Source organism: Sceloporus undulatus, chromosome 2, assembly GCF_019175285.1.
Source record: "Sceloporus undulatus isolate JIND9_A2432 ecotype Alabama chromosome 2, SceUnd_v1.1, whole genome shotgun sequence".
NCBI classification, from domain to species: Eukaryota; Metazoa; Chordata; class Lepidosauria; order Squamata; family Phrynosomatidae; genus Sceloporus; species Sceloporus undulatus.
This window is the reverse complement of record NC_056523.1, coordinates 11,367,365-11,390,273: the sequence shown is the minus strand read 5'-3', so window position 1 is coordinate 11,390,273 and position 22,909 is coordinate 11,367,365. Positions and strand designations below refer to the sequence as shown.

The following is a 22,909-nucleotide window of genomic DNA, read 5'->3' as shown; positions in this document are numbered from 1 at the left end:
GGACAAATCATTGCATAAGGTGGAACCATACTTCTGAGTAGCTAAATCTAGATATAGCTATAGATATAGATGATGACAAAACTGAAATAGTGAAAGAGTTCCCCTATACCTTGGATCAAACGGAGCAGAATGTAGATTGCAGTAAAGAAATTAGAAGAAGGCTAGGAATGGGAAGGGCAGCCATGGAAGAACTGAACAAGATCCTAAAGAGTAAAGATATAAAATTGAGCACTGAAGTTAGAATCGTCCAAGCCATTTCCCCCCCTATCTCTGTGGCGTTTATCACACGGAAGTTTTTGCAGCTTTTTGCAGCTCAGATCTGATGTGACTGCGGGTCCAATGATGCAAATTCATGTGATAACGTGATGTATTATCACACGTGATTCCTTTCTATGGGCTCTCCTTCCGTGGCGCTTCTGCAGTGATTCCAAAGTGACGCCTCATTTCGATGAATTCGGAAAAAAGTGAATTCACAGAATTTGCATTCAAGCTCGCTTCGATTTCACTCCAAATTGGTCTGGTGTGGAATGCAACTTCGCTTCCGTCCTGGTACACCCCCCCTCCAAACCTCCAAGGTCCCACATTTCCCATGATGCTGTGCTGCAATTTTGCCCCATTTGCATCTGGTACTCCCCCCCCCCCCCCGCGCACTTCCATTGCTGCCGAGGGGGAATGCGGTTGTTTCAGATGCCGCTGGGGAAAGGGCAGAGAGCTACTGGGGAATGAATGTATTCATGTTTTAACGTGGGCAGGAGACATGCTGGAGAGGAGGGGGAAAGCGGCCGTTTCTGATGCCGCTGGGGAAGGCTCCTTGTGTGACTGGAAAAAAACGGAGTATATATCCCAGCGAAAGAGTGCTAGTTTGGGTGCCACAGGGGACCATATCTCCCATAGAAAGGCTCCTTGTGTGACTGGAAAAAAACAGAGCATATATCCCAGGGAAAGAGTGCTAGTTTGGGTGCCAAAACGGACTCTAAAGCCCATAGAACCTGAAGCTTTCATTCACGTGAGGCTAGCATTCATGTGAAAGTGGAACCAGGATGTGGTCCCCTTCTTCATCCCAGAAGTGCAAAGGTTCATGATGTGTTCAGACCCCCACTGAGCATGCGCAAGGGTCCCAGTTCGAATCGTTGAATACATATGGTATGCACCGGTGTGGTAATACAGTTTGCACTCACTCCGTTTTGCGTGAATCCACATCACATGACTTGCCTTGGATTCGATTCCCCCTCGATTCGGAAGGGCAGCAGAAGGGCAACCAGGTGTGATAAAACAGTCACGTCATGATGTGAATTCGCATAGCTGAACCAGGAGTCACCCTGGATCTGAGCTGCAAAAACCTCCATGTGATAAGTGCCTATGTACAGATGTGAGAGCTGGAGAGTGAAGAAACCAGATAGGAGGGAAAAATCAACTCCTTTGAGATGTGGTTTTGGAGAAGAGTGCTGTGGATGCCATGGATGGCCAAGAAGACCAACAAGTGGATCTTGAACAGATCAAGCCTAATCTCTCCCTGGAAGCCAAGATGACTAAATTAAGGCTGTTGTATTTTGGCCATCATGAGAAAGAATGACTCACTAGAAAGATTTTAAGATGGCGAACATCCCTTTCACCCCTGAACCCAAACATGTTAATTTCCCCCCTTTCCCATGGGCATCCTTTCCTTATACCTTGTGCCATCCCTTGAAACTGCAGGCATAGCCTTGTCTCCCATCCCATCTGTTAGTTAAACATCAAAAGAACATGTGCATTTCCCTTAGTGATTAACACATAACTATATGTCCCATCACTCAGTATTAGCACAGTGTAACATAGTGTGGTGTAGTGGTTTGAGCATTAGACTATGACTGTGGAGACCAGGGTTTGAATCCTGGCTCAGCCATGTAAACCTACCAGGTGACCATGGCCAAGTCACACTGTCTCAGCCTCAGGATGGTGATAATTAAAAAAATATTTGTATACCGCTTTTCCATAGATCAAAACAGTTTACAGACCATATAAAAACCATTAAAAACATCTCATAAAAATAGATAAAATCCACTAATACAATAATAATAATAAATTTTATTTGTGATGGCAGAGACCCCTCTGAAGGAACTTGCCAAGAAAGCCCCATGATAGCCTTAGCATCACCATAAGTCAGAAATGACTTGAAGGCACACAACAATAACAAAACATCAAATAGTATTAATGTATAACATATTATAAGGCCTCTAATGACTATGGCAGTCAAGTTGAGAAACTCAGATAATGACATACCACAACCTTGCGATTAGTTATTCCTTGATTGTCAACCCCCTTTTGAATGTTGACTGTCTTTTACTGTGATTTTGAAAACCTGGCAACCCAATGCCCAACATAAGATTTTTTTTAGCTCCATCTTTAAAAAAAAGCCTCAGTTAAAACATCTAAAAGGCAATAATGAACAAAATAACACATTTATTATTTTAAGGTAATGTTTTCTTGAAATGTTTTCAGTAGTTGTTGTGTGCCTTATGGCAATCCTAAGGTGAATCTATCACTGAGTTTTACATGGCTAAGAGTGTGTGACCAAGGTCATCCAGTGGATTTCCATGATCAAGCTGCGGTTCGAACCCTGGTCTCCCAGGCCCAAATCTGATGCTGAAACTGCTACACCGTGCTGGCTGTCTTAGTAGTTTTACAGTATGCATAGTGTCTCAACCACATCCCCAGTCACTATTCCAAATGGTGGGAACTGTTGATTGTGGGATAGCACTTATTATAAGAGCTTGTGGACTGTAACTCTGTCAGAGCACCTGTGTGGTTTCATATATATAATTGGGACAGAAAACAGAAGTGCCAAGCCTAGCCTTAAAGACTGAGCCATTTCACATGGAAGCAGGTGTATTTGAGGTACTTTGTCCTGTAGATAGTTTTGTTGTTGTTGCTCTTAAAGTTTTAAAAATTGTGCTGAGTTCAAACGTACAGTAGGCAATGCATTGCATCTGGTAATATGTGTTGATTTTTCTTTTCCAGCTCTGGTGGAGCAGTCAGGAGGTAAAATGGCCGAGAGTGACCTGCTGGGACCAGGACGAAGAGAAGAACAAACAGGAAGAGAGTCACATGTGTTCCAAGGAAAGGCCATGAGAGAGAAGTTGAGTAGGACAGCTCAAGTGCAGAAGAAACAAGCAAAGGGTGAGAGGCTAAAACTTCAGCTGGATGCTCAGCACCAAGAAAAAGACCCAAGCATAGGTCTCTCTCCTTACTCAGTGTGGAGACCATCACGGTTATTTGAGCCTCTCTCAAATGAGGATATGAAGGCATTTAAAGCTTCGTATCGAGCTGTAAAAGATGCCTGCTGGTTCCCAGGAGGAAGAGGAGGTGCCATGGCAATACATACATTACCAGACTTTGGCAGAAAAACCCAAGAGGCCTGTGAAAGCTCAGAAAGTTCCAGATGGTTGAAGGAACAGATTCCAGGGAAAGCCGACCCAGACCGCTTGGAGATAAAGCGCCAGCATTTCCGGCACGTCTGTTACCAGGAGATCGAGGGGCCCCGGTCAGTTCTGGGTGAACTACAGAAACTTTGCCACCAGTGGCTGGTGCCAGAGAAACACACCAAGGAGCAGATTGTGGACCTGGTGGTGCTGGAGCAGTTTCTGACCATCCTGCCTCTGGAGATGCAGATCTGGGTATGCAAAAATGGGCCCGCCACCTGCACCCAGGCTCTGGCCTTGGCTGAAAACTTCCTCTTGAGGTTACAAGAGGCTGAGAACCAGGAACAAAAAGTAAGGATTTGGCCAGGAAATTGCTTATTTAAAATATTGTATAAAATTACCATCAGGCTATGTGTATAAGGTGTACATGAAACATGAATTACATTTGTGTTTAGATTTGCATCCCAAGTATCTCATTTTGTATGTATTTGCAAATACAGGTATTCCAAAAATTAAAAAAAAAAAAAAAGCAAAATCCAAAACACATCTGTTCCCAAGCATTTCAAAAAAAGGAGACTCAAGCTAACAGGCAGAATACAGTGAGCCCCTTAAGCCTCAGTAGTGACACACCTGGAGACAAATTTAGAGGCTGTAAAAGGTAAAATGTTCCAATAACTGCTAATTTCAAATTGTTTTACCTTAATTGGAAGTGAAAATCCCCAGTCTATTTGCTGCTATTCCCCCAATACAATTCAATTTAGAATCTTCAGATCCAAAATATACATATCCAGGGATAACCATGTTAATGCTACATAGCAAACTGTAGCGAAATCCAAAAAACAAAACAAAAAAACCACATAGTGCTGCTACCTTTATTACGCCAACCAAACAGCACAAAATACCTTACACAAGTTTTCAAAGGTCACAGGTGGTGTATGAAGTTCTTTCAATGGTATAGCCGTAATCTCCCACCACTCAGTATTTTTAGATGATTCCCTTGCTCTCTAGTATTGTTGTTATTCTATGCCTTCAAGTAATTTCTGACTTATGGCAACCCTATCACGAGGTTTTCTTGGCAAGATTTGTTTGGGGGGGTATGTGTTCGAGGCTGAGAGAGTGACTTGCCCAAGGCCACTCACTGGGTTTCCATGTCCAAGCAGGGAGGCAAACCCTGGTCTCCAGAGTTATAGTCCAACACTCAAACCACTACACCAAACTGTTTCTACCCACTTCATTTATTTCTCCATAAGATCCTATCCTGTGCATGGGCTTTGACTTTTATTTATTTATTTACTTATTATCCCACCTTTCTCTTGGCTGTCATTCTGTTTTAAAACCATTGAAAATCTTTAGCTCGCAGATACCCTCAGCATTGCCTGTTTCCAGTCATACATACCTGTCAGCCATCTACAACACTGCATGCCCTTCCTGTACTGTTTGAGAGTCAGTAGCTTGACCACAGGAAGGTGCTGTTGGCCTGCTTCATGTCCTGCTGTGGATTGACTTTGCACATCTGGATGGCCACCGCGGAACCAGAATACATATGCCGCGTTGGCCATACAACAAAGTACAATAACATCCAAAATCTACAAACCAGCAATACCTTTATTGGGCATCACAGAATATGATGGAACTTTGGTCTGATCCAGCATTGCTCTTCTTCATTAACCCCGGCTTGTACCTTCTTCCACAGGAGACTAGACTCCTGAACACTGCTTTGGATCCTCCAGGCGTCTTGGACTACAACATCTGTCATCCCCAACTTTATTTAGTAATAGAGGGGAGTACATTGGGTTCCTAGACAGTTTTCCATTGAGACCAGGTTTTTCCTGCTTCTTCAAGGTTGGCACATCTTGTGCCTTTGGGATATAAACCCTGGATCTCAGGTTCCTTGACTAATAATACATGCTTATATTTCAGAGGTCTGGATTACTGGAAGAAGCATTTGTTAATTCCCCTACATCGGAGCAGGATCCATCAGACGCTGTAGAGAGCTGCCTCTCTACAGAGGAAGAGGAGGATGCGGAAGAAGAAGAAGAGGATAAAGCCCAAGAGGAGGGGGACAAGAGTCTTTTGCTGGGTAGGCCTGAAGTTTTGAGTTCAAAGTATAAATGTTATCTTCCATGAAAAGAGGTTCTTAAAGGCCATAGGCACATTGTAGAACCTGTTGCTGTAGGACAGAAGCAATGTCATTGGGTTTAGATGGCTGGTAAACTATATCAGAAGTCTGTTTGCAGCTGTTTTGTGTCTCATTAACAAAATGGAACCTCCATATCCAGGAGCATTCAGTATACAGTCAGCCCTTCATATTCATTGATTCTTATCCATGAATTCAGCACCCATTACCAGGAGAGAGTTCCTCAAGCTTGATCACACCACCAAACTTGTCTCTTATTCATACCTGGCTGATCCAGGAGGGTTCATCTTGTGTTCAGTTGGGAAAAGATATCAAGGTGCCCTGAACCAATAGTAGTTTGACTCTTTATTGTAGGTCCTTCTCGTAATAATACAAAAATGACATGCGTCAAAAACTACTGCCTCCTTCCATCTCCCAGCAGAATAAAAAACAGGACATTACAATACTCATTTAAAACATGAGTCATCTCTCTTTTTAAAAAAACCCCTCAATATCAACATAAGCTGCTTTGGGACAGCACTGGCCCTAGCACTAGACAGAGTGAAGCAGCCACCTCAGGCAGCAGATTTTGGATGTGGCCAAGAATAGAAACTGGTTAGTTGTTTAATTAGTTGTTTAATACTTTCATCCAGTAAGAATACAGTTGGTCCTTCACATTCACTGATTCTGTGTTCACAGATTTCACCATCCACAGCTTGAAAAAAAAAATTAATTCCCAAAAGGAAATCTTGATTTAATCTAAGGGACACCATTTTAGTATGCCACTGTATGTAAAGGCACTTGAGCATCCATGGATTTTGGTATTTGCTGGGGCCCCTCGAAACAAAATCTCAGTGGATATCAAGGGCCCACTGATAATATTTTAAATGATTATTTATAATTCTCTGTTTGCTGCTGGTGAACTGTTCGTGGGGCTTTCTGTGGGGAAATGACTGGTCTATGTGTCCTTTGCTGCTTTGTCTCAGGCAGTAAATTGTGAGTTGGCTGGCCAGAAAGCAAGATGAGAGGTTGAATGAACAAGTGAACCCCTGATGGTTGGCCATATGACTCTTGATACAATTACTGTATACTTTTCCTTCCAGGACATGAACAGCGTGTGCAAGAGAAGGCAGAGAAAGCGGCCTTCCTGCTGGGAATCTCTGAGCCTATGGAGTGGGGATTGCCCCTGGACAGAACCACAGGAAAGCTTTTCCCAGGTCCTGAGACTGAAGAAATATTTGGCAACCGGCAAGGAAACTATCCAGGCAAAACAGCAAAACAAGCCCTTTGCTCTGTGGAAACAGAGAACAAAAGGAGCTTCCAGGAGGGAACCATTGGCCAGAAGAAGAGGGCAAAGAGCAGTGCTGAAAATGGTCTTCGCCAGAGCTTTGGCTTCCTAAAGAATCAGAAAGTTCAGACCGTGGACAAGCCTCCACGGTGTGCCCCCTGCGGCGAACGCTTCCAGAAGAGGGCTTGCGGAGAGCAGCCATGCAAATTACCTCAGCGTGGGAGTGAGCTACCCAGGTGCATCACCTCACTGAGGCGTGACGAAAGCTCACCTGATAGCCAGGAGGCCGGCTGTAGGTCTAAGGCTAAAAAGAGAGGCCTTGAGTGTGAACACTTTTTACCACTGAGCTCTGACCGCTGGAAAGTGGCCAAAGGAGAAAAACTGTCCAAAGGCACTGCATGTGGGGAAAGGGTCTCATGGGGATCATCCTTCTCAAGTCGTGAGAAGAATGACCATGCAGGGAAACCACACCAGTGTTTTGATTGCGGCAAACGTTTCAGTCAGAAAGGAAACCTCAATATCCATAGGAAAACCCACACAGGGGAGAAACCATACCCGTGCTCAGAGTGTGGGAAATGCTTTGTGACTAACTCTCGGCTGCTCACACACAAGAGGGTACACACGGGAGAGAAGCCGTACAACTGTTCGTACTGCGGCAATAACTTCAGCCAGCTGGCCCACTTGGTTCAGCACCAGCGGAGGCACACTGGGGAGAAACCCTACAGTTGCCCCTACTGTGGGAAAAGCTTCAGCGTGAAAGCCAACCTCATCACACACCAGCGCACCCACACGGGGGAGAAGCCGTACGAATGTTCTGAGTGTCCGAAAAGCTTTGTTTCTAGTTCCGATCTTAAAAAACATAAAAGGGTACACACAGGGCAACTGTATACATGAGTTAGAGTTTCAGATTTTATTGTAGTCATTCCTATTAATGTAGACAAGGAATCCTCACATGTCTTGAAAGGAACCCTTGGCACACTGTGAGGAAAAAATAAAAGCTCTTTTTTTAAAAAAAGAAATGCTGTTTGTATTATTTATCTTACTATTTTGCCTTTGTTTGAAGGCTAGCCTTACCATTAAATAGAGTTTCATTGGGAATCATGTGGCCTTTCCAGTGTTGTTGGACTGCAGCTTCCAGCAGCCCTCATCAGCATAGCCAGTGGTGAACAATGTAGTCCAACATTTCTAGCATGGTTCCCTGACACAGAGTGAATTCATGAAGGATCAGGACATTGTTACAATAAGTGTAAATTCATCAAGGCGCTTAGAGATTTCTATGTATTGACTAATGTATTGTTTTTTAATCCAGATTTCTCTGGCTCTGATGTTTATAACTGTTCCACTAGTGATGAGGAAAGTGTGACCTCTCCAGATGTTGCAGGAGTGAAACCCATGATTCCATGCCACTGGCTGTGTACCTAGGGCTGATGGAATTTGCAGTCCTGCAAGATCTAGAACAGTGGTTTCCAACCTTCTCAATGCCCCACACTCCTAGGAAAGGTTTGATTCATGTTCACACCCTCTACTAAAGTAATACCACATTTGAAGATGGATTGGTCTAATGTCTAGTTTTTGAACTACAAATCAAACCACATAAAGTACTGAGGGTGAACAAATTGAACTTTAAAAAACAAGCTTTTAACTCAGGGCATAAAATGCAAATCTAAACTGAGCAATTGGATTCTGATTTATTCAGAAAAAAATGAGTGACAACTCGTACTTCAAAATCCAAAGTTCTCCAAATGGGTGGCATAGGGACATGTTTGCTTTCTAATGATTGAGTGTATACAAACTTGGTTCCATGCACAATACTGAAAATATTGTGTAGAAAGTTACCTTCAGGCTATGTGTATAAGGTATACATGAAATATAAATGAATTTCCTATTTAGATTTGGCTGAGCCTACAGGATCTTAGCAGAGCGGCTGAGGACAGAGGGGCTTAGAGGTGTCTTATTCGCTGGGTTGCCATGAGTCAAAGTTGGCCTGAAGGAAGTGGACAACACCAACAACCCATCTCTAAGATATCTCATTATGTATATGTAACTTGAGAGCCAGCATGGTGTAGTGGTTTGAGCGATGGACTATGACTCTGGAGAACAGGGTTTGAATCCCTGCTCAGCCATATAAAACCCACTGGCTGACCCTGGGCAAGTCACACTCTTTCAGCTTCAGAAATGGCAATAGCAAACCTGCTCTGAAGAAACTTGCCAAGAAAATTCTGCAATAGGTTCACCTTAGGGTTGCATACGGAGACACACAACAAAAACAAACATGTAAACAAACATTTCAGGCAAACATTCTTTGAAGATGCCAGCCACAGATGCTGGCGAAACGTCAGGAAGAAAATTTTCTGGAACATGGCCAAGTGGCCCGAAAAACCCACAAAAAACTAAACGTAAATAGTTTTTTTGTGGGGTTTTTGGGCTATGTAGCCATGTTCTAGATGCCAGCCACAGATGCAGGTGAAACATCAGGAATAAACTTCTAGAACATGGCCACATAGCCCGAAAAACCCACAAAAAAAGTATGGATGCGGCCATGAAAGCCTTTGACTTCAAATATGTAAATTTTCCCAAATCTGAAAAACGCCAAAATCACTTTGATCCCAAGCCATTTGGATTAGGCAGACTCAACCTGCACCATAAGTTACACAGCACGACACCGCAGGAAGGCCTGATCCTACTGAAGCTTGCCAAGTTAGTTTAGGTAAGGTAAAAGGCAATAGGAAAAAAGGAAAACCATGTTCCAGATGGATCCATTCACCCAAGGAAGCTAAAGCCCTGAGTCTGCAAGACCTGAGCAGGGCTGTTGAGGATAGGATGTGATTTGGAGGTCTCTCATTCATAGTCCCTTTTGTAATGCTCATTATTTTGAATTGGCTTCCTCTTCAAGGGGAATTTAAGAGCCATTACCTTTGCAGAGTACCTGGTATCACTGGGCTGCTTGATAAAGATTAAAATCGGCTTTGTTATTTGTTGTATGCCTTTAAGACACTACCATTGATTGCCAAAATTTATTGGGGTATTCATTGGAAACTTATTGGAAGTAGTATGTAGAGAGATCTGTAGCACCTTTGAGACTAACTGAAAGAAAGAAGTTGGCAGCAAGAGCTTTTCTATTTTTAAATAATTTATTTTATTTTTATGCCACCTTTCTCCCAAAAAAGGGACCCAAGGCAGCTCACAATATAAATTTCCTAGACTTAAGTCTACTTCCACAGATGCATTTTTATTTGGGAAGGTTTGCCAGTGCCTTCCTCTTAGTCCTAGTGGGTTTCATGGCCAAGCCGGGATGTGAAGCATCCTAATTTACTAATGTAAATTAATGCCATACAAACTTTATGAGTTGATACATTCTCTCTGTGATGCAGGATCAAGACCATATATGTCATAGAATTAAGAAATGTGACTACTTTGGGCTATAGTTCCCAGAATCCCCCAGCCACCATGCTCAGCAGGAATTCTAGTCCAAAGAGTTACCCTTCAGGGGAGAAAGTGGGGCTTTGGGATGAAAAGAGATGGGCATCCTCCATGGGTTGCATCCGGACCCACTGGCAGCAGGATTGGTCCCTCAGTATGAGGATTTACTCCTTACTTCAAAAAGAATATTATTGTTGTTGTTGTTGTTTATTTCTATAGCGCTGTAAATGTACACAGTGCTGTAGATACTCTGTCAGCAAATTTAATCAATAGATAAAGTGATAAATCAAATAAAACTCATGATTAAATCTTGAACATTTCTTTCATCAGGTTGCAGCCCTAATTAAATGCACTGTTTCAAGGATTCCTGAAAGTGTGCATGGATGCTTAGCTTGCCCTGGATGTGTATCATCTGTAAGTCATGTTATGTGTATGGATAGGGAGGGCACTCTTCTCTGGCTGCCAGTCGTTGTTGTTGTTGTCGTGTGTCTTCAAATCTCCCATTTAAGGCAACTCTAAGGTAATCCTGGTTGTGGAAATGTGTGACCAGAGCTTCCCCTTCACTCTCTCTGAATTAGGGTGAAAGAAGGGCTTGCCCAAAGTCCCCCTGTGGCTTTCCATGGCTGAATGGGACTGTGAATCCTGGTTTCTTTAGAGTCCAGTGTGGTGTAGTGGTTTGAATGTTGGACTAGGACCCTGGAGATCAGGGTTCAAATCCTGACTCGGCCATGGAAACCCACCAGCTGACCTTGGGCTAGTCACTGTCTCTCAGCCTTAGAGGATGGTAATGGCAAACCCTCTCTGAAGAAACTTGCCGAGAAAAACCCATGGCCTTAGGGGTAGAATTCAAAGACATAGCCATGTTAGTCTATAGAATCAGTAGTAGAGAGATCTTGTAGCACCTTTGAGACTAAGTGAAAGAAAGAAATTGGCAGCATGAGCTTTCCTGGACTTCAGTTTATTTCCTTAGATGCATCTGGTGTAAAAGCATCTGAGGAAGTAGACTGGAGTCTATGGAAGCACATGCTGCCAATTTCTTTCCTTCAGTTAGTCTCAAAGGTGCTACAAGATCTCCCCATGGCCTTAGGGTTGCCCTAAGTCATGATTCATGAATGCTTCTGAATAGTATGTATTACCTTCGGTTCCAGGGCAGTAACACCTCTGAATATCACTTGTTGGGAAGCACCAGGGACATGGGAAGTCCCATTGGCAGGCTTCCAATGAAAAACAGGTTGGCAACTTGTGAACTGAGTGTTGGGATCCAATGTGTTGGTTTTTATGTTTTCAATATTGACTTTCCACTACTACCACAGACCTACCTGATTCTTGAACTCTTCATGCTGCCTGAGGCAGGGTGACCAGATGTCATAACTGCAAAGGAGGACAAGGCACCACAAAATGTAAGACTTTTATGCAAAATTGTAGGACATTACAGAATAAAAGCTGAAAACACGCATAGAAATATAAATTCACTTCAGATGCACCTGAAGAAGTAGACTAATGTCTACAAAAGCTCATGCTGCCAATTTCTTTCAGTTAGTTTCAAGGGTGCTACAAGAGCTCTGTGTTCACTCCATATGGTTCATTTACAGCTATAGTACATACTGTATACTGTATTTTATTATGTACTCGACTGTATTTTATTGATTAACGTTGTTGTTGTTCAAACAAAAATCCACCAGTGATACCTTTATCAGCCAATCAAATTGCACAAAGCAGAGCTCTGCTCTGCTCTGGGGCCCACCGCAAACTACAATTCCCAGAATTCCCTAGCATTGAGCCAGGCCAGTTAAAGCGGTGTCAAACCGGATTGTTTCTCAAGTGTGGATGCAGCCTGAGTCTACATTTAAACCAATCCTTTCATTTGTCCATTGTGCTGAAATTGAGGGAGGAAACCCCTTACCATATCTGCATTTCCTGCATGGCAGAATGGGGTTGATCTGGATGACCCTTGGGGGGGTCCCTTCCAACTCTAGGATTTTAGGAGCCTAACATCTGGAGCATTGGTTACAAAAGTAACTACTTCCCCATAAAATCTTTGAAAGGGGAACTGCAGGGGTTAAATGCATGGAGTTTCTTTGCCTAGAGCGACCACACAAAACACACACACACACACACAAGGCATATTGTGGGATGTGTTGCAAGAAGGGCCACCTTCCTGTTCTCCGCCCTGCCTCCCTTTGCAGGGAAACGGGAGGTCTGGGCAGAAGGTGCAGCAAAGAGACTCATCTTTCCCAAGGTGGGTGCATTGCATTTTGCAAAGATGGTCCCAATTTTGGACAAAGCAAGGAAGGGAAGCCAAGGGAGGCAGGAAAGGCAAAGAGAGGGAATACATCACAGACAGGAGATGGCATCTGGGGCTGGAGGAGAGAGCAAGAAGAGGGAGATGTACAGAGCAAGGGGTTTCTGCAGAGCAAGGTGGGAGTTGTGTGTCCCTCCCTAGGGCCACAATGGGAACTAGAAATCTCAAGATCCCCTAAGATGGAGCCAGGGTATTGCAATGCTGTTTTTGTGGGGGTGTCGTGGTGTGTACCTTCAAGTCATTTCCAACTTATGGCCACCCTCTCATGGGGTTTTCTTGGCAACATTTCTCCAGAGGGGGTTTGCCATGGCCTTCCCTTGAGGCTGAGAGTGTGTGACCTGCCCACTTATAAGGATTCCTTGCCTGTGAAAACTATGAAATTGCCTGTGAAAACCCAGCCATAAGTTGTCAGGCGACTTAAAGTCACATATACTCAACCTAAAGGAATGTGTGTATCTATAAATACTGACATATATATATATTTTTAAATGAAAAAATTAGTGTGTTGCGTTAGTACAACAACGTATAGGTATGAAGTTAAAAAGTGGGAGGAGTTTCTCTTTTCTGAAATGTTTGGGACCAGAGGTATTTTCTTTTTTGGCTATATATATATATATATATATATAGTGGACCCTTGCTTTTTGCGGGGGATCTCTTCGAGACACCCCCCCCCCCCGCATAAAGCGAATTCAGCGCATGCTCAAGCCCCATTTATATGAATGGGGTGCACTCCCCTGTGCAGCATGGTGTGCGCACCATGGGCACATGTGCCATTGGTGATCTCAAGTCTGCGTATGAGAAGCCGGCAAATGGGACTGGCCGACTGTATATGATTTTGGAATACCTGTGTTTGCATATACGTACATAATGAGATATCTTGGTGATGGGACCCGAGTCTAAACATAAAATTCATTTATGTTTCATATACACCTTATGCACATAGCCTGAAGGTAATTTTATACAATATTTTAAAATAAGTTTGTGCATGAAACATAGTTTCATAAGTTTGTGTACGCAGAACCATCAGAAAGCAAAGGTGTCACTATCTCAGCCACCCATGAAAAAAGCTTTGGTTTTTGGAATATTTTGGATTTCAGGTGAGGGAGACTCAAAACTAGACTGCCAAGGTAGACTGCTTTGAGCACATTTATGGAAAGATGGAAGATAAATATATCTAATAAATATACAACAGGCCCTTTGTATCCACTGTATACCAAAATCCATGGATGCTCATGTTCTGTTAAATATAATGGCACAGTAAGATGTGTTCTTTATATAAAATGGCAAAATCAGTCTTTGCTTCTGGAGATTTTTATATTTTAAAATATATTCAAGCCACGGATGCTTGAATCTGTGCATGTGGAGGATATGACTGTATAAGGTCAGCCGGGAAGCAACTGTTGCGAGTTCCAGATGCAAAATATTCTATAACAACACAGAGGGCCTTTTCCATCTCGGCCCCACAGCTCTGGAACTTGCTTCCCGGCAAGCTCCGCTTTGCCACCTCCCTCGACCTATTCAGGAAGGGGCTAAAAACCTTCCTTTTTCAGCAGGCTTTCCCCTAATGTCCCAGTTGTACTCCTGCTCTCCCTTTACAGCTTTGCATTTTGAGCTGGACTGGATGTTGTTAATTGTTAATTGTACCTTTTAATGTGTTTTATTGATGTTTTTATTATGACATTGTATACTTGTGCAATTGTGTATTTTGCATATTGTAACCCACCTTGATCTGTGGAAAGGCAGGCTATAAATAAAGATTTTATTATTATTATTTTATTATTTATAAGTCAAGGTACACTCACTAAAATGTTTCCTTTTTAGCCCTGGAGGCACAGCTAGGAAGGAAAATGGAGCAACAGGAGACTTCGGCACCTGTAATGACGGTGAAGGCAGCAGAGGAAGGAAAAGGCCCTCACCTTGTCCATGCCACCACCACTGGGGAGTTTCCGGTTGAGGGAGTTCTGGACCAAATTAAAGAAGAACCGGAGGAAGGAGCTGAAGAGTGCTGGGAATCACAGTGGCAGGAATTCCTGAAGACAGTGGAGTCTCCTCACCATGGAACAAATGACTCAGAGCCACTTCAGTCTTGGCTGGAGGAGGAGACCAAGGCATTTCAGACCTCCTTGAAGAGAACGGCTGATGCCACCCCATGCCCAGGAGGAGAAGATGTGGCCTACACACATCCCCAGGTAGGCCAGGAAACCTACAAAAACCAGGTCTCTTGCCCAGTGAAGGAGGAAGAGGAGGACACAGACCTGGAGAGGCAGCATGACCAGCAGCCATTCAGTCCACAGTGCCACCAAGGTTCCGACAGGCCACAAGAGGTATAGTGGGCCCTTGGTTTCTGTTGGGGTTTGGTTCCAGGATCTCACGTGGCTACCAAAATCCATGGATGCTCAAGTGCCATTCAATACAAAGGCATAGTAAAATGGGGTCCCTTATATGAAATGACAAAGTCAAGATTTGCTTTTTAGTATTTATATAGAATCATTGCCCTCCTCTGAGGCTGAAAGAGTGTGACTTGCCCAGGATCACCCAGTGGGTTTACATAGCTGAGCTGGGATTTGAACCCCTGTCTCCAGAGTCATCATCCAATGCTCAAACCACTACACCACACTGGTTAGAATAATGTCTCCTTTTTCTCTTTCAGACTTCTGGGCCTCCAGGTGATGTGAATTTAAAGTCCCCCAAGTTGGAGGAGGAAGATCCAAGAGACATTGTGAAGATTCAGCTCCCTCTAGAAGTCAAGAAGGAGAGCGACTGGGAGGCCAGCTCACTGGGTAAGGATTATAATAGGTGGGAACCAGATGTAAGATAATCTTTTAGGGCAATGTTTGGAGGCACCAGACTCTTTAAAAGCCTGTTTTCAGGTTCCTTCCATGAAGGGGGGGGCGGGCTACAAAAATGAACCTGTGGCCCCACATGACACATGAGCCACATTTTTCTACTTATGCTCTATGATAGGCCTTCTTAAACTTTTCCCACTCATAATCCTTTTTTCACCCAAGAAATTTTCATCCAAAATATTCCTGGCAGGTGGCCATCCAACCTCTGTTTAAAAACCTTCAAAGAAAGAGACTCCAACACTCCTCAAAGCAGGGTCTTCCACGCTCAAACAGCTTTTACTCTTAGGAAATTCTTCCTAATGTTGAGGTAGAATCTCTTGTCCTGTAGTTTGAATCTGTTGTTCTGTGACTTCAGTCTCTGGAGTAGCAGGAAACAATCTTGCTCCATCCCCAACATTTTCAAACTAGATTCGTGAATCCCTGTATAAAAAATCTGTGTATAAGAAGGGCAAACTGTACTTACCTTAACTCAGACACTATATTCCTATTGATGCAGGCTGGAATCACAGTGGCTTTTTTAGCTGCTGCATCACATGATGTGATGATTCATATGCTAAATTTTCATAGTGTGTTTTTTTTTTAAATTGGCAAATAGGTTCCAAAACCATAACAGAACCTGACTTCAAAGAAATAACCTCTTTTTTTGTCCCAGATGGTGATGGACAAGTGCTGAAGGATGAAGAGGAAGAAGAGACCTTTCAGGTTGAAAAACCTAGAGGAATAGGCATCTGTGAGATACCACCGGAAGACACCAAAGAGACATTTTTCTGGAGACCCAGAATGGAAACAAAGCCAGGAAGTCCACAGGGACCAGAATGGCATCCAAGGAAAACTTTCATATATGAGAAAGTTGACCCAAGCTTATATGAAACCACTTTCCAGTGTAGGAAAAAAGAAGGCACTAAGAATGGGCAGCAATGGCATCAGACCATAGATCTCCCTGAGGGCCATCAAAAGCAAGTGAAGGATAAATTAAATAAATACTCACACTGTGGGAAAATCTCAAGCAGCAACGCATCCCTTATTCCACACAAGAGGACCCCTGCAGGAGGGAAAATGTACATCTGCTCTGAATGTGGGAAAAGTTTTGGCTGGAGCACAAATCTCATTAAGCATAAGAGAATCCACACTGGGGAGAAGCCATATGAATGTTCAAACTGCGGAAAAAGCTTCAATGCCAAGTCCACCCTAATTAAACACGAGAGGTCCCACACGGGAGAGAAACCGTACGAGTGCACAGAGTGTGGGAAAGCCTTTGGAGAAAGGGGGATCCTGGTTAAGCACATGAGGATCCATACGGGTGAAAAGCCACATAAATGCTCAGAGTGTGGCAAGAGGTTCATTGAAAGAGGTGCCCTTATTAAACACGAGAGAACCCACACGGGAGAGAAGCCGTACACATGTTCCGACTGTGGGAAAACATTCAGGATTAGTTGTCACCTGAAGCTCCATAAAAGGACTCACACTGGTGAGAAGCCCCACCAATGTTTAGATTGTGGGAAAAGCTTCAGTGAGAAAGCCTCTCTTGTTAAACACGAGAGAACCCACACAGGCGAGAAGCCTTATGAATGTTCCGAGTGTGGGAAAAGCTTCCGGATCAGTTTTCAGCTGGTGATTCACAAAAGGACGCACACGGGAGAAAAACCGCACGAGTGCTCTGAATGTGGCAGCAGCTTCAGAGAGACTGCCTCTCTTATTAAACACAAGAGAACACACACGGGAGAGAAACCCTATGAATGCACTGAATGTGGGAAGAGCTTCCGGACTAGCTTTCAGCTGAAGACACATAGGCGGACTCATACGGGAGAGAAACCGTATCAATGCTTGGACTGCGGGCAGAACTTTAGCCAGAGATCCCGCCTCGTGATACACGAGAGGACCCACACCGGAGAGAGACCATACGGCTGCTCCGAGTGTGGGAAGACCTTTGTCTCTAGCTCTCATTTAAGGAAACACAGTGTTGTGCACACGGGGGAGAAGCCACATAAATGCTCCTACTGTGAGAAATGCTTTAGTAAGAAATCTAACTGTGTTGTTCATGAGAGGATCCACACTGGAGAGAAACCATATGAATGCTTGGTATGTGAGAAAAGATTTTGTAATTCCTCTGTTTTTTATAGACACATGAAAATTCATCCAGGAGAGAGGTCCTAATAGTATCTACTATTGCTTCTGTTTCCTAAGCGTGGTAACCTAAAACAGTGGTTCCCAACCTTTGGTCCTCCATTTGTTCTGGACTTCAGCTGCCAGAACCCCCAGCCAACATGGCCAACAGTCAAGAATTATGGGAGCTGAAGTCCAAATCCTCTGGAAGACCAAAAATTGGGAACCAATGACCTACATGATAGTTAAAAGTGTGGGAGTACTGTCCCTAGAAGGGAGTGTGAAAAAAGAATGGCATCAACAAGCTTGCCAGGCTTCCACAAGCAGGGGTTTGCCTTTAACCATGCTTTCATGGGATAATAGGAGTTGCAGTATAACACATTTGAGAAGGATTGGTAATATATATGGATATTTATTTAAAATATTATATAGGGTGTAGCCATAGGTCCATGGCAGAACATCTACTTCTCCTGCCAAAGATCCCAGGTTGAATCCTCGGTTTTTAAGGTTGGGAAAGACTGACATCAATGACTCTCAGAGCTTAGCATAGACCAAACTGACCTGGGTTAATCAGTGGTTTGACTTTATGAGACAGTATCCTATGTACATGATACCATTTTTTCCTTCTATACAACCAACAGTTTTGATTTCAAGAACTCTCCTAACCAGCCAATGACCATTTTCCCCCCAAGGCTCAGTGAGTGCTGTTGCTCACAGTACAGCACATTTAGTTTTGGAATGCCTTTGTCTCCTTTATAAATGCTTTAAATAAATAAAGCAAGCAAGCTGAAAATGGAAGAGGACAACATTTGGGAGTTCCATAGCAGTGGTCTCCAAATTTTACTCATTACAGTTTTTGTTTTTTAAAAAAACCTCTTTTGCAGAGGTCCATCTAAGGCAGGGGTAAGAATCATATAGCCCTCCAGATGCTGAACCCAGAAATCCTACTAACATTAGTTAATGGATCTTAATAAAAATCATATTTCAAAAACAACATTATTTAATGTTGCAGATTGCTGGGAGTTGCAGTTGAACAATGTCAGGTGGGTGTTGTAATTTACCATCAAGTCATCTTCAGCTTCAGCCCTACAAAGGAGAGACCTTCATGTGTCCTGGTCACCAGTGGGCCCACTCAGGTCTTGCAAACTCAGGACCATGTATGCCCCTCCCATAATCTTGGGGACAGCCTATTTTATATTTTTAACATCTGAATCTATTACTTGTAATCTCCTAGATCAGTGATTCTTAATCTGTGGTCTGTGGACCCCAAGGGGGCTATGATGATCACATAGGGAGTCTACAAAGGTTTGAAGGCTGCTGAGTCCTACTTCTCCCCACAGCAGAGTGGCCACGACAGGAGCCAAGGAAATGGCTGGCTGGCTGGCTCTGCGCATTGTCGTTCAATCCGCTCCAGCTGCAAACTAGTGGAAAGAAGTGGAAGAAAAATCCTCTCTCCTCCTCCAGCACCTCTGTTTAATGGACGATGTAATTGTTAGTGGTTCAGTGTACAGGTATTATTGTTGTTGTTATTTGGTTTTTAAATCTCGAGTTAAATCTTGGGGAACCGCAGCAACTAAAGTTATTTAAAGGGGGGGTCCCTGGTAAAGAAAGGGTTAAGAACCACTGTCCTAGATTTTTTTTCCTGTTCTGATTTTTGTAAGGAGTGTGTGTGCTGGTGGCACAGTGTAGAATTGGGAACATATTCAGAAATTGTTACAGCATGGAAAAGTTCAGTGGAAACTCAAAAATGGTATCGCGTACAGACACACCTCCGTTAATAAAGGCACTGGTGCCAAAGCTTCTTTTTACAAGGTTTTTTTTAATGCCCACCCAGACTCCTTTTCCTCCTTGTCCTCTGTCTAAGTGGACCTTTTAAAGCATCATCCGCACTGGATGGTGGTGAAGGAGCTCTGAAGAAATACAGACTTTCCCTTTGAGGTTACAATAGCAATTATTAAATACAGTTTGAGCTGTGACAAAATGGGATTCTACTGTAGCTGATCCGATTGTAATTTTCTGTGCCTGCTGCAGTGGGCAAGTTAAAAACCAGCTGCCTCCAGAATCCCTTATAGCGCATACATGGACAGCAAAATCAGAGAGAAGAGGGGAAAGCTACATCCAACATGTTTTTTTAAAAAAAACATACAATAGCTCTATAGGTTTGGTCACTAAAATGGAAATCCAAAGAAAAGTCGTGGGTGGTGGTGGAGAAAATTCATTTCCAAATGCATTCTGTAAGAAGCCTTCAAGTGGTCTCTAGAAGGCTCTAAAATGTTTTTGCTTACTTACGGAAGACTTACCTGACTTGGTGGTTTCATTTAACACATGGATATTTGCTGTTAAAGAAGTAATGTCCATGAACACATTTATATTATTTGCGGTTTACCTTTATCTGGAAAAAGTATACCATAGTCTGAAATTGTGCCATTTATTTTGCCATCTCTTGCAATACAATGTAGATCCAACTCCTCCAACACTACTGCATGTTTCCCCAGCTATGAGTCCCTGTGATTTTACCCCAACGTTTCTGCAGATGCTGTACAAAGGATTAACTCCTGTATACTTCTTGCAAATAAAGGTTAGAACTTCTTATGGTGACGTGCTACTTTTTTACTTGCAAGGTTTTTGACAGAAGCAAAGCCAGCAATGGAATTCAATTCATTTAAAAATATTAACATGAAAAAGGTCGAACACAGATTATATTATCATGATCTCAAAATGTAAAGTGAAACCATCTGCAATTGTTTGTTCTATTGGATTAATCTTTCCCAATCATAACCATAGGTCGATGGAATATTATTTCTTTCCTCATTAATTTGATTCACATAAGAAATAAATGGGAACCATGTTACCTCAAAGGTATTACTGTCGTCCTGTTCTTTTGCTCGTCTAATTTGCCAGATTTGCTTTCGGTTATTGCCAGCAACTGGAAGAACCCTAATGCAGCCATTTGTTTGCACTGCTGGCTTTCTACTTGTAGGGGGTACATACACAAACATTTCATGGAAATGCATAAAAGGATTTTGCCTTTTACTACCTGATAAATGAGTTCAAAATTCAATCAGTACTCTCTCACCACCATCTATGTGCCCATTATTTGGAGCCTTCTCTCTCAGAGAGCTTTGGTGCCAAAACAAACTACAAATCCCAGGATTCCATGGGATGGAGCCAGGACAGTTAAAGCAGTGTCCAACTGCATTAATTCATCAGTGCAGATGCAGCGTAGGTCATTTATAAAGATGCTGGACAACTAGACATTTCTGTCCAGGCTAAGAAGAAGAATCATTGGTGAGCACTCTTGGATTTGGTCAGCTAGCTAAAACTCTATTTAATAGTAGCCCACCCCTCCTTTCACCAGCTTATTTGCAAGAAAAACCAACTTTATTGGTTTTGATTTATATTTATCTAGATCCTGTGCGGGATGAATGCCTCACACCTTTGAAACAGGCTTTAAAACTGGCATCAATAGCTTTTCTACATACTCAGCACTTCCTTGCGGGTGTACACAATCACTGAAAAAAACTCCACTACATTACATAAGGATTTATGGCTGTCTCGTCAATATTTGTGCTCAGACGTGGTTACGGAAATCTCCGGAACCCAGGTCCCTCTTGGGCTAATCATCATCTAGGGCTTGTACTCCAGGAGAAAATAGATTGCTGGAAAGTCCAAATGTGTGTGCGTGTATTTCTGATAATAAGAACCTTATCTAATTCAGCATACTTGCTCACATGGTGGCCCAACAATTGTCTTATGGGGAGTCCGGTGTGATGTAGTGGTTTGAATGTTGGGCTAGGACACTGGGAGATCAGGGCGCAAATCCCTGCTCAGCCATGGAAACTCACTGGGTGACCTTGGATAAGTCACACTCTCTCAGCCTCGGAGGAAGACAAGGGCAAATCCCTTGAGCCTAAGGAATTGTCAGTTTTTAAAAATATATTGGATACATTGTAGAGAAACCAGGAACCACATGTGAACCCAAACCAGCTTTTGGAGCCTGGTTCTCTATATGGGGTTGCCAGGTGAAATAAGACACAAGGTTCCTGTTCCTTTAATCATTGTATTGAAGAGAGAATTTCAGGAGGAAGCTTTGCCAGGTTTTCATAACAGCATTTAAGGGACAGTTGAAATTCATGGCATGCATGGTTGATGGTCAAAAAGTAGATAACAATTTGGTGTTCTGTCTGAAAAACGAAAGAAGGAACAGTATTGATTTCTATGCATTTGTCTGTAAAATTAACATACTGTCCACATTCATAAATCACCATATATCTTTGTGCATATATCGTTTTCCTTTGCTTCATCCTTTACATCCTTGGTTTCATGCCCCTGAGCTTTATGCTCGACTTATGTACAAGTCATATCAAAATCCATAATTTTGACATGAAAACTGCCGTCAACTTATACATGAAGTCAACTTTTTGTTGTTGTTCCTGTTGTGCGGCTTCAAGTCGTTCCCGGCTAATGGCGATTCTAAGGCAAACCTATCATGGGGTTTTCTGAGCAAGTTTCTTCAGAGTATGTTTGCCATCGCTGTCCTCTGAGGCTGAGAGAGTGTGACTTGCCCAAGGTCACCCAGTGGGTTTACAACGCCAAACAGGGATTTGAGCTCTGGTCTCTGGAGTCATGGTCCAACACTCAAGCCACTCTATCACACTGACTCTCTTTCCAAAAATAATAACTATAAAAAATATTTGCAGCTAATCTTTTGGATCAGTTTTCAGTAAAAAACTGTGTTCCCCAGGGGGTGATTTTCAGGAACGCTTGAGAAGCATGCTTCTCAAGCGTTCCTGAAAATCGCCCCCCCCGGGACGCATCCAGAACATGATGGGAATGATTGGCAGCGGCAGCGTTCTCGCTGTGTGGTAAACAGCGTTCTTTGCCGCCTCCCTTCCCCATAACGTTCCCTTTTAGAACGCTACAGGCCTGTTCCAGGGCCTGTGCGATATTACAAAATAGAATTATTCAAAGCAAAACCAGGACATTTTTGGATTTAGAACACCAATTTCCTATAAAGCCAGCATAATTTAAAAAAAATTTATGCCCTTCAATTTTGTAGACTTCTGTTATAATACAAAACAAGTCTATATTCCTATACCATTCATAAACCTTTATTATGTCCCACACAATTGTCTTTTTTGCAAATAAAAAAAAATCCAAAAAATCCCCAAAGCTTGTTAGGGAAGGTATAACAACCATCCCCTTATAATATTCGATTCAATGTTAAATTTAAGATGTTAAAAGAAAAGCTTTGGCATACCTTAAAGACTAATGGCCACAATCCTGTATACAACACGTAGCCACAATGACATAGCTACTCTTTAATTCCCCATCTGACCCTTGAAACTCATCTTAAGTCCCAGGTCTTCTCTACTTTGGCCAAAAGGCCCATTCCCAACCCCCTTGTGTCATTGTCCTCTTCAGATGATGCATGGC

At 42.9% G+C, this 22,909-nt stretch overlaps 2 protein-coding genes across 3 annotated transcripts in view; both read left to right on the top strand.

The window, feature by feature from the left end:
* The window catches only part of LOC121921889 (zinc finger protein with KRAB and SCAN domains 1-like), a 10,629-nt gene extending 2,826 nt beyond the window's left edge, over positions 1–7,803 (top strand). Inside the window, exons 2-4 of the mRNA XM_042450594.1 lie at positions 2,998–3,749; positions 5,319–5,478; positions 6,618–7,803. Of these exons, the coding sequence (XP_042306528.1) occupies positions 3,024–3,749; positions 5,319–5,478; positions 6,618–7,696 (1,965 nt within the window). The 5' untranslated portion in view covers positions 2,998–3,023 and the 3' untranslated portion in view covers positions 7,697–7,803. The remainder of the gene's footprint in view (positions 1–2,997; positions 3,750–5,318; positions 5,479–6,617) is intronic.
* Positions 7,804–12,347: 4,544 nt separating this feature from the next.
* On the top strand, positions 12,348–20,378 carry LOC121921861 (zinc finger protein 2 homolog). 2 transcript variants are annotated; one of them, XM_042450502.1, is made up of 4 exons: positions 12,348–12,461; positions 14,346–14,713; positions 15,175–15,304; positions 16,023–20,378. In XM_042450502.1, the coding sequence occupies exons 1-4, from the start codon at positions 12,356–12,358 to the stop codon at positions 17,522–17,524; spliced, it is 2,106 nt and encodes a 701-aa protein (XP_042306436.1). In that variant the 5' UTR covers positions 12,348–12,355; the 3' UTR covers positions 17,525–20,378. The 2 variants fall into 2 exon arrangements, with proteins under 2 accessions (XP_042306436.1, XP_042306435.1); XM_042450501.1 differs by having other exon boundaries at positions 14,346–14,848.
* The last annotated feature ends 2,531 nt before the right edge of the window (positions 20,379–22,909 follow it).

Coding starts and splice junctions, on each gene's coding strand:
- LOC121921861 (XM_042450501.1), top strand. CDS start 12,356: ATGTGTTGCAAGAAGGGCCACCTTCCTGTTCTCCGCCCTGCCTCCCTT. Junction 14,849..15,174: donor GTTCCGACAGGCCACAAGAG/GTATAGTGGGCC, acceptor TTTCTCTTTCAG/ACTTCTGGGCCTCCAGGTGA. Junction 15,305..16,022: donor CTGGGAGGCCAGCTCACTGG/GTAAGGATTATA, acceptor TTTTTGTCCCAG/ATGGTGATGGACAAGTGCTG.